The 12,326-nt window shown below is 31.3% G+C and overlaps 1 protein-coding gene across 1 annotated transcript; it reads left to right on the plus strand.

Annotated features, from left to right (window-relative positions):
* The first annotated feature begins 1,103 nt into the window (after positions 1-1,103).
* LOC130802478 (uncharacterized) lies at positions 1,104-4,112 on the plus strand. The gene is made up of 4 exons (XM_057666496.1): positions 1,104-1,421; positions 1,599-2,741; positions 2,907-3,548; positions 4,098-4,112. Exons 1-4 carry the CDS (start codon positions 1,104-1,106, stop codon positions 4,110-4,112), a joined length of 2,118 nt encoding a protein of 705 aa, XP_057522479.1.
* The last annotated feature ends 8,214 nt before the right edge of the window (positions 4,113-12,326 follow it).

Consider the following 12,326-nt stretch of genomic DNA (forward strand, 5'->3'; position numbering starts at 1 on the left):
AAAAAAATTTAATTTGCGACCACTTAGCGACCACCTAGCGACCAAAATCCCGTCGCTAATCACCTTTAAAAAAAATTAAAAAATAAAATGATGTTGCTTCCATTTAAAAAACAAAGCAAACCCTAATCGCATTCCGTTTTTATGTGTTCGACATTCCACATAGACAAAACCTTCTCCAAATCTCCACGACTCCATCGACCACCGCCAGTCCGCCACAGCCCACAAACGGCCGGCCAAGTTCCGGTGTTCCTCTTCTTCGCTGCAAGTCTACAACTGTCATTCGACATTCGACATTTTTCTTCGCTTCTTCCTCTTCTTCGCTAATCGCTTCGCCAGTCGCCTGTACGCCTACTCGCTTCCTCTTCCAGTCTTCCTCTTCTCTTCAATTGTTTAATTGTGAGTTCCATGCTTCCATTACTTATTTAATTGTTAATTTGTAATTGTAATTGTTAATTTGTTTAATTATTTCATAGCTTCATTAGTTCATTGTTAATTTGTTTAATTGTTGATCTTTGATTCTTGATTCTTGATTCTTTGATTCTTGATTATTAATAGTTTAATTGTTTGTTTAATTGGATAATTTGTTTGGTACTTTGGTGATTGAGATGAGATTCAACAAGATTATGAAACTAGCTTAGACTTGGTAATCAAGTTGCAAAACAGTGAAAAAGGCATCAATTTCAGTAAAGCCCTAACTCAATTTGGGGGTTTGAATAATTTGGAGAAATAAGTGAGAGGAGTGAGCAAGGCTGGGTAGCAGGGGTTGGTTGATGCCTTGATGGTGATTGGTGAGTGATTGTATTGCTGTTAGCAGGTGGCGACAAGGGCGGAGCGGGACGGGGCTGTTGGTGGTGGAAACTGGTGAAAGGCACGGTGTGGGGGTCAACGGGTTCAAATAGCTGGGTTGTCAAGCCAAGGGGTGGGGTTTTGGGTTAGCACAGGATAGCATAAATTAGGGCATTACTATATTTAGTTTAATTGTTTGTTTAATTGAATAATTTGTTTGGTACTTTGGTTCATTGGTTGCAAGTTGACAAGTTGTTACTTGATAGTTTGAATAATTAGATTGAATAATTGAGTCATATTTCTAATTTAATTAGGAAATGTCAAGTAATTCAAGTTCATCTTGTTTGAAAAAGTCAAAAGCAAAGGGAAGACAACCCGATCTTCGTGAATTATTGTTTAAAAGAATGAAATCCCAACAAACATCTAACGAAGGCAATGAATCTTCTCCTTTAAGTTCCCCTCTAAGTCCTCCTTTAAGTTCCCCTCCAAGTGAAGATGTTAATATGGAAGTAGGTGGTTCAAGTAGTTGTGATGAACCATTGGATGATGAATGGGTGTATGATGTTGAACTTCTTCCTCATGACCCGGGATTGAGGAAAAACATAATGGATTATCCCCCTAATGAAAGAAATTCGGTTAGGAGAGCATATATTCTTAAAAAAACTTGCCAACCAAAAACACATGATTTCCCTCAAAGTAATATCTCCGGTAGGTTACGCCGTTTTAGTTTGAATTGGTTCAAAAAATGGGATTGGCTAGAATATAGTGTTGAAATGGATGCCGCATTTTGTTTTGTTTGTTATTTGTTCAAGAGGGATGTTGAAATTAACAAGGGGGGTGATGCATTTGTTGTTGGAGGGTTTAGAGCGTGGAATAAACCTGAGAGGCTTGAGAAGCATGTTGGAGGAATTAAAAGTGCTCATAATATTGCTTATGAGAAATATGTGAATCTAAGAGATGCAAAGAAGACATCAATTGAATTTGTATTTGATAATGCGAGTGAGGTTCAAATGAACGAATATCATATTCGTTTGAATGCATCCTTAACTTGTTTGAGATTTCTTTTGGGCCAAGGTTTGGCATTTCGGGGACATGATGAAAGTGAGGAGTCATATAGTAGAGGTAACTTTCTTGAGCTTTTGAAGTGGTTGGGGGGGAAGGTTGAGGAAATAGGAAAATATACTTTCCAAAATGCACCCAAAAATTGTCAATTAACATCTCCCAAAATTCAAAAAGACATTATCACTTGTTGTGCAAAAGAGACTACTAAGCGCATAATAGAAGAGGTTGGTGATGGTTACTTTTCTATTTTGGCCGATGAATCAAGTGATGTGTCTCAAAAAGAACAACTAGCTCTTGTTTTGCGGTTTGTTAATAGAGAAAATGGATCGGTAGTGGAACGCTTTTTAGGCATTCTACATGTGGGTGATACTACCGCTTTGTCTCTTAAAAATGCCATTATGTCCTTGCTTATGGAACATTCATTGAGTCCTTCCATGATAAGAGGTCAAGGGTATGATGGGGCAAGTAACATGAGGGGTGAAATCAATGGCCTCAAGACTTTGATTATGAATGATACTCCAAGAGCCTATTACATTCATTGTTTTGCTCATCAACTTCAACTAACTCTAGTTGCGGTTGCTAAAAAGAATGTTAATTGTACTTGGCTTTTTGACGTACTTGCAAACTTGTTAAATGTGGTGGGAGCTTCTTGTAAGAGAAGAGACCTTATTCGAAAAAACCAAGCTCAAGTAGTGGCTCAAGCTTTGGAAGTGGGGGAAATTGAAAGTGGATCGGGTTTGAATCAAGAACGTGGTTTGAGTAGGCCGGGAGATACACGTTGGGGATCTCATTACAAGTGTCTAATAAGTATCATCAACTTGTTTCCTTCAATTGTTAAAGTGCTTGAGGAGATTGGAGAAAATGGCTCTCCGGATGATAAGCTCAAAGCTCAAGTTGTTTTAGGATCTTTGGAGTCCTTTGATTTTATTTTTATGGCTCATTTCATGTTGACTATTTTTGGCTACACTAATGATTTATGTGTTGCTTTACAAAGAAAGGAACAAGATATTGTGAATGCCATTAGCCTTGTTAAAAGTACAACGAATGTGTTGCAAAAGATGAGGGATCAAGGATGGGATAGTCTCTTAGACAAAGTCATTTTATTTTGTACTAAACACGAGATTGATGTTCCATCTATGGATGCTCAATATGTACCTCAAGGAAGATCAAGACGTTTTGCTAAACAAGCAACAAATCTACATCATTTTCGCGTTGACATTTTTTTGGAAGTAATTGATTTGCATCTTCAAGAAATTGATAACCGTTTTAATGAGAAGAACATGGAGTTACTTACATGCATGGCTTCCCTGAGTCCTAGAGGTAACTTTTCATCTTTTGATAAAGAGAGGATACTTAAACTTGCTTCTTTATATCCCGAAGAGTTTTCATGTTTTGATTTAACGGCTCTTGATCTTCAACTTGATGTCTTCTTGGATTCTATGCAAAATGATGAAAGATTTCATGATTTGCAAGATATCAATTCTCTTTCCATGATGCTTGTTAAAACAAGGAGACATGAGACTTTTCCTCTTATACATTTGCTAATCAAGTTGATGTTGATTCTTCCTGTTGCTACGGCAAGTGTAGAAAGAGTGTTTTCCGCAATGACGTTTGTCAAAAATAAGTTGAGAAATAGCATAGGTGATCAACTAGTGAATGATTGTTTGGTTACTTACATTGAGAAGGAAGTGTTTCTACAAGTTTCTGATGAAAAGATTATTGATCGCTTTAAAAATATGAAAACTCGAAGGATGAATTTGTAATTTTTATTTGAACGCTTGTATTTTTTTTTTTTTTTTTTATATTTTGGATTGTAAAACTTTTAACATCGGATTTGATATTGTAAATTGTAATTTTCTATTTTTCTTGTATTTTTCTATTTTTCTTTAAAAAAAAAATTATTCGGACGACGATCAAATTATTCGAACGACGTGACGTTCGGATTTTGCCCCCCCAAATTGAAATTCCTGGGTCCGCCACTGACCAACGGTGTTATGAGTTGGATCAAGTTGGATGCATTAAGGTGTATGGCCATATCGTGCACATATTTATATGACATCAATTTTATATTACTTCTATTTTAGTGTTGATAAATCATAAATGATCATCTTATAAGCTACTAGCTATTATGGGTGTAGGCCATTAGAAGCTAGCTATACTTTGATCTATTTCCACCATATATGGTAATATTGTGGGCACAACTTACATATAAATATGCATAAAAATTTAATATTACCATGTATTAATAGGTGGATCCAAACTAGAGTTTTGAATAATGTAACAATGGTAAAAGCTAAAAATATTAATAAAAGTCTTTCTTCACTTTTCACTGTATACTCCTTTTGTTTTCATATGTTCTTCTCAAATAGAATTTACGAATGTTAGTGTTAAACTTCGACTACAATTTCTCATTGATCTGTAAGAAAAAATATATTCACGTGGGATCTAATTAGATTCGTCTTAATATATACTTTCTAAATATCAACTTTTTAGAATTTTTCGAACTTACAATTAAAATTATTCAAGTTCAATATATGTATAAGTCTAAGAATCATGTGTGAATTTAGTAGTTGAAACTCTTTATTTATAAAATGCAGGACTAATTCCTCTATCCCATTGTTAGTAGGATTTCTCTAACCTACGGACTATTCACTCTTTCGATTTTGCTCAGGATAACTTGGGCAAGATAAAGGTAAAAGGACTTGAAATTTTTTTTGATACTTCTATGTATTTTTTTTAAAAAAAAAATTGAGGAATAAAGATAATAAATCAAATTTGTTATGTATTTTTATGTAAATGTGAGGACTAAAAGATAATAAATCAAATGGAAGTTGAATTAATTTATATTAAATTTTGAGAATCTTTAATTTTTAAGATATTATATTATGGTCAAAAAATTTCTATATAAATTTCTATATAATGAAGTCAGAAATTTAAACAAGAGAAGTCAAAAACGAATAACTAATACTTCTTTAATTTAAATTTCACAATTTATATAATACTCCCTCCACACCAATATAATTGTCACATTTCCTTATTTGGCAAAACCATATCAATTGTCTCATTTCTATTTTTGTCAATATTTTTTTACCTAAATATTTTTAGTTCACACAAGTAATTACGAATATACCCCATATACCTTACTTACCCAACTACCACCTTTTTAATAGACCTCACATCACTCTTAATATCCGTGCCTAAGCAAATGAGACATTTATATTGGTATGGAGGGAGTAGTACGGTAAAATTTTAAGTTGTTGTTGAACCTCAATTAATTATATGTACGTGGCTTTTTGAGTATAAACATCAACGAATAATTAACAATTTTTATTTTGTTTTTGAAAAATTAGGAAGCTTTTAATTGCTTTTCGATGAAAACTCAAAATCATCCATTTGAGATTCTCCAATCCACCAATGGAGTATTTTTTGTTCATAAAACAATGACACGTATTACGTAGTCCTACTGAAGTAGTATCTTACTTTAATTTGATGGTCATCAAGATTTTAGAATAATTAATTGACATTATTATTTGATTAAAGATTTGGAGGAACCAGCATTAACTCTCTGGTTCCCTTAACAACCAGGATGAATACAAGTGGCAGACGTAGACCCCATCACAAATTATATATTTTATGGATTTTTTTTAATAAAAATATATTAAAAAAATGTTTCATATCTTAGGTAAAATATATTGTGGGCCATCTAATTTTTTAGATCTTGCTAACAAACACTTGGGCGTTCAATTCAAGCAATAAATTAGAATAATTTTTTGATTATGTAAGTATTAATATATTACCTAATATTTAATAAAAAAAAAAGTCATATTATCTAATATAGTACTCCCTCCAATTCACTAGTAATATCTCATTTGCTTTTTGAACGCTATTTATTTCTTACTTTTAATTTGTATTTTATTATTAATTTATAAGTAAAACATGTCAAGTGGGATTTTGTTTGATTCGTCTCAATGGAAGGATTATTCATATCAACTTTTCATAATTTTTAATTATGCACAATTAAAGATATTAAGAATTGAATAAATGCATTGAATATAGTGTATAAAGCAAATGAGACATTAGTAGTGAATTGGAGGGAGTATAAGATTTGAAATTTATCGGTGAATCATGCATCAAAATATATTACTCTCTGCGTTTCTTTTCAAATGTCTCATTCGCTTTTGAGTTACTATTTATCAATTACTTTTAATTGTATTTTATTCTTGATCCATGAATTAAAACATACTCAAATGAGATCTTATTTGATTCGTCTCAACATAAGGTTTATTAACAGTTTTTATAATTTTAAATTATACACAACTATTGCTATTAGGTAATGAACTAGTGCATTGATAAACATGTAAAAAACAAATGAAACATTTAAAATGAAACAGAGGGAATATATTGTTTAAATCTTTTTTGTTTTCTAATTTATGCTTTCAGATCAAATATATTATTATTTTTGTCAAAAAAATGCCTGAGGATGTTTGTTAGCTTTTTCCATTAGGATAATAGATGATCCTATGAAATTAAATCTTTTGCCATTAGGATAATTGATGAACCAAAGTAAAATCTTCAAACATATTATGTTTGCCCTAATCTTTGGTTTTAAAGCTCTGAAATTATTGTTGTAGCATATATAATAAGGTAGACACTTTGAAAATATTATGAAAAGTTTTAAATCATCTTGCTCTAAGATTGAACTCTTAACGTCTGATTTACAAAGTTTTATGTTAGAAATTAAGAAAATATCAAAAGTTATCTATAAAACTTTTTTTTTAAAAAATCATTTTTTTATGTCCGTCCAAACCTCTTTACAAAAATTCAACAAATAGATTTTGACAAATAAATGAAATTTAGTATGTAGTTTTTTTAACCTTAACATTAATTGTAAAATGTATAAATTTGTAAAGTGGTAATTTACAACAAACAAATGCATTTTAATAGGTAGTTTTTGAAAAATAGAAAATAAAATATTTGGACAAATATACATTTTTATATTTAGTTTAATTCTTTTTAATAAAACTATTCACATTAATTTAATGACATTTTCTTCTGATTACCGATAAGTTAAACATTGTTGGTGTATATGGAACATTCACGTGACCTAACACACTAATACTAAGTTTCAACTCAAAAAAATTATGTAAAACACAAATACTGGACACGATATAAACATGGTTCGAATGAGGAACGATATAAACATGGTTGGACTTTGTGTGGAAAAGTATGACCTAATTTCGGAGCTTATTTATTATTTCTTAATTAATTATTTATTGATAAATAAATAATTTGAGGTATTTATCAAATTTTTTACTCTTGTTGTATAATTAATGTAATTCAATGTGGCAAACGTAAAAAAAAGAAATTAAAAAAATTGTTAGAGGTAAGACTATATATGATTTTTATTTTTTATGCTCACTCAACATAATACAATATTGTTCTTGGTATGATTTGACGAGAAATATGACATAACGATACGATTTTATAATTACGAATAAAAGTCTAATAACTTTAAAGAGAGTGAGTAATATTTATTATCAATTTTTTTAATACTTGTGTAACTAATAATATGCTTTTAGACAAACGGCAGTCATATAACAACTTGGTACTCATCATTGACCTCATTAATCAAGAATTGTCAGCTAAAAACACTTCTCAAAGAGATAAAACATAGGACGACCATGGCTCTGGCTTTTCCAAAATCAAGGGAATTTTAAAAAAAACTGAGATCTAAAAATTCTTATATGTTATGTTTGGGAACGATGATTTTATTTGGAAATTTGAAATTGATTAAAATTTATTGTTTGGCAAATTAAAAATTTTTAAATTTGAATTTGGATCGAATTCCACCATTGTTTAAGTAGTTAAAATTGAGAATTTGAAAATGACAATCCAAATCTTGTCATTTTCAAAGTCTCTATTTATGATTTACTAATTGAAATCCATAATTTGAAATGAAATAATTATTTCCAAACGCTTTATTTTGGAACACAATAAAACATGATTAATTGATACTTGTAGGCTAAATATCTTTTATTACAAGCTTGTGATTTTACCTACAGTCTATAAGTATCAATTAGTCAATTTTAATTTGTTGCAAACACAGAAATGGAGTAAGTGAAAATCAAAATTATAATCTTAAAAGTTAAAGGAAACTAATTCTGCCACTGTAAAAGATTTGGACATGAGTATGTCATCACTTGTCACTAGACCTGTCAAACAGGTCGAACGGGTCGGGTTGTATAAAAATATTTTCGGGTTCGGGTTGAACGGGTTTAAAAAATTACGGTTTCGGTTTTCGACTACCTTGTTTAAGACCCTAAGTTGTTGGGTTCGGGTTGATCCAACGGGTTTTGCACTTTTTTGAAAAAATAATTTACGTAAATGATAATATATTAATATGTATATGTACCTATTACGATAATATATTAATATGTACCTATTACGATAAAATTTTAACTTATATAGAGTACATATCAAAAGTTGCATGAAACAGAAAATAAAATTAGTTCAACAAAGTATGACAATTACAATTTAATAAACTTGTTCATAGTCTACTATTTAATAATCTAAGACAACATTTACTAAAAATCATCATCTTCAAGAATTTCAACTCCGCTCTCTTCTACGCCGATAACTTGAGGTTCTTTGTTTGGATCCTGCAAAATCGGAATTTCAACACCGTCTTCAAGAGAATTGTTATCTTCACACAAATAAAAAACGAACTATTTAATTAGCTATGAATCTCTTTATTTCTCAAAATGCAAAAAAAGAAAGACAATTTACCATTTTCAACATCATATCCATATAGCCAACTTCGAGTTGTGACCAAAGTCTCGGCACTCTCTGGTAGTAAGGAAGCTCTCCATTTTGTTAGTATCCTACTTCCCAAGCTAAAACTCGACTCGGAAGCAACAGTAGTAATTGGAATACTTAACAAATCTCTTGCCATACTTGCAACTTGTGGAAACTTTTTAGCATTATCCTTCCACCAACCAAGAACATTCAAATCCGACAAAGGATCCAATTTATGCTCACCTAAGTAGTCATCTAGTTGTGTTCTACCTTGAGAAGAAGAATTCTCATAAGATGAAAACGCCTACAAAACAAGAGAATTTCTATTAATAATTAGAATAACAAATTTAAGTACAACATAATATCAAAAGGTTAAGAATAAAACTTACAGCAAGACTTGCAATCTCGCTTTCAACTCTAGTACAACCAAGGGGAGAAATATCAACTTGTGAATACTCTTCAAATAGCTTGAAGAGACTTTCTTTCACTTTCTCAGTCTTATATTCAGCACTTCTACCATCTAATTGCACAAAACAAAACTTCACATATTGAAGTTTTAAGCGAGGATCTAAAATGGCAGCCATGGAAAGAATCATGCTATAGTTTTCCCAATACTTATCAAATTTAGCCTTCATGCCCTTCGCCATATTGCTTATCGAATCATCCTCAATATTACAATAACTCAATATGAGAGACTCAATTGACCAGACATTCATCAAATACAAGTTTGCTGTTGGATAATTCCTTCCCGAAAATTGCTTGGTAATAAGGTTAAATGGCCTAAGTAGATCACAAATTTTCGCAAGTCTAGACCATTCTTCCTCAGTTAAAGTAGAAGTTGATGTATCCGATCTTCCTAACCTAGAGAAAACAACTTTGTATACCAAAGCCCTTTGAATCATCATGAATGTAGAATTCCACCTCGTTGGACAATCTAACAAAAGACCTCTAGAACAATCCAAACCAACTCCAGAAACACATTCAGCAAATTTCATTTTCCTAGCTTCTGAAGAAGTCCAATGTCTAACCAATTGCCTAATTTTACTCAAAGAAACACTAACACATTTCAATCCATCTTGAACAATCAAGTTCAACACATGAGCACCACAACGAACATGAAAATATTCACCATCACATGGCAAGCTACCAAAAACAGAAAGACTATCTGCCAACAAGTCTTGCATATTATCATTGCATCTAGCATTATCTAAAGTAATGGAAAATATTTTCTTATGTATTTCCCATTTTTTCAGATTATCAAGAATAGTATCATGTAACACTTGAGCATTATGAGGAGGAGGAACATGACAGAAATTAAGTATCTTGTTGTGCAACTTTCAATTCTCATCTATGTAATGAGCAGTTAAAGAAAGGAATCCTTGACCAACAATTGAGGACCACATATCCGATGTCAAGCAAATCTTTCCAGGGATAACATGTAATGCCTTTTTTAATTGTATTCTCTCCCTTTGATGAATTATAATAGTCCAATTCCTAGCTGTATTTTGACATATTGGTTTACAATTTTCATTTAAATATGTATGGATATCCCTATTCCCTTCATGCTCAGCAAAAGTGTAACTATATCCATGCCTAATGATAGCCAAAGCAACCTTTTGTTTGTACTCAATAGGATTGTATTTCAAAACAGTCTTAGCTTTTTTATCTAAGAGCATTTGACGCGTATCACAATTATCACGAGCTTGACAAGATTCAGTGTGACGTCTAAAATTAGTAGTACCATACATTGAGTCGGCAAAGATCGGTCATTTATTACAATACTTACAGTAAGCTCTTGGCCTCTTATCAGCGAATTCATCACCATCGAAAGTATTGTAATGGTCCCAACAATCTGATGTCCATTTTCTCTTGCGAGTTCCGAATGTTGGAGTAGCTTCTTGCCCAATGTTAGGAGTCTCAACAACTGTTCCATAACTTCCATCTGTTCCAGGATTATTACTATCATCATTTGGCTCAACTCCTACAAATCAATACCACTTTTGAACACCATACCGCAAAACAAAATGAAGCAAAATCACAAATATTAGTTTCACCTTTGTGCATTAGTATGTTTATAAATGTTTCAGATTTGTTTTATGTTATGCTTAAATAAACCAAATAATAAAACACCTTTACAACACCTAGGTCACAAAGCCAAAAATATTCAATAGTTGGTTCCAAGATATTAGAACATCATAACTACATCATATTGACTATGAAATCAGTAAGTTTTGAATAATTCATAATTGACAGTTCTACTTGTCACATACTATATCCAACTTCTTCATTAAATAATTCACTAAACTTTTTTGTTCTTTCTTTACATATTTGAATTTGTTCCACCACTACTCCTTTTACTAATCTTCCAGATAAACCTATCTACTCTCATCAAATCTTGTTGAAACTTGCTTACCCATTTCCTAAAGTAATCTTTTTTATAATATTAACTTCAATTATCTGTGATTTTATACTTGCTCTGTTTTTATACCAATACTTATAATCATACAATACTCCAATCTAAATTTTGCAGATGTCACCTTCACAACATGGGAATACTATGTAACCCAAAACCTCTTTTTTTTTTTTTTTTCTCCTTCAAATTTTGAGTAAATTATTTAAGGGAATCTACCCACCTTACATCAGCAAATTTAGAATACTAATATAAGGTTTGTTGAAGACTCAGCTTTACATGTAAGTTGAGCATTCGACTACTAAGCTTCGATGTTATATACTCCCTCCACTGCTCCACATCAATATAAATGTCTCATTTATTTGGGCACGGATATTAAGAGTGGTGTGGAATCCATTAAAAATGTGGTAGTTGGATAAGTAGTGAAGGGTAATTAGTCAAAGGTAAGTAGTGAAGGGTAATTAGTCAAAGGTAAGTAGTGAAGGGTAGTTGGGTAAATAAGGTATATGAGGGTATATTCGTAATTATTTGTATGAACTAAAGATATTTAGCTAAAAAAAAGATTGACAAAAATATAAATATGACAATTGATATGGTTTTACCAAATAAGGAAATGTGACAATTAAATTGGTGTGGAGGGAATATTACACAAATACTCCTCCATCCCAAATAATTTTTAATTGACATAAAAATTAAAAAATGAAGTATAATGAGTCAAAGCAGTGAAATATACTTAAAAATAAGAGAAAATATAAAAGATAAAAGTGACGAAATTGTCTCAAAAATATATCATGACAGATTTATTGGGATGAAAAAGAAAAATAGTGGAACAAATTTAATGAAACCGAAAATAAATATAAGTATGACTATCAATTAACACAAATTCTTGTGAGAGACGGTCTCTTTAAAAAACCATCTCTAATTGGGCCGACTCATTATATATTTTTTAAAATATTATAAATAGGTATTAAGAATGATGTAAATATACATTTAAGATATTGAAAGTAGACATTAAGGATACGGTTAGTAAGCATTAAGAATAATGTAAGTACATATTAAAAATACGGCAAGTAGACATTAATCTTTAATGGGCTAAGCTAGAGACGATCTCTCAAAAAGAGTAGCTAATCAATTAAATGACCGGGATTTAAATTCTTCCCTACCACTTCAAATCATTCTTCTAGAAACGGAGAAAACAGGGAAAGGGACTATAGGGATTAGTGATTATTGATCAGTGATTAGAGACTCTTGTCTAGTTCTATAAAATGAAAAA

This window comes from Amaranthus tricolor, chromosome 16 (genome assembly GCF_026212465.1).
Source record: "Amaranthus tricolor cultivar Red isolate AtriRed21 chromosome 16, ASM2621246v1, whole genome shotgun sequence".
In the NCBI taxonomy this organism is placed as follows: Eukaryota; Viridiplantae; Streptophyta; class Magnoliopsida; order Caryophyllales; family Amaranthaceae; genus Amaranthus; species Amaranthus tricolor.

Excerpts from the sequence above, each read along its gene's own strand:
- LOC130802478 (XM_057666496.1), top strand. The coding sequence starts at position 1,104 with ATGTCAAGTAATTCAAGTTCATCTTGTTTGAAAAAGTCAAAAGCAAAG. Across the intron at positions 1,422-1,598 it reads CCCCTAATGAAAGAAATTCG|AGGGATGTTGAAATTAACAA; the intron begins GTTAGGAGAGCA and ends TATTTGTTCAAG. Across the intron at positions 2,742-2,906 it reads ATGATAAGCTCAAAGCTCAA|ATGAGGGATCAAGGATGGGA; the intron begins GTTGTTTTAGGA and ends GTGTTGCAAAAG.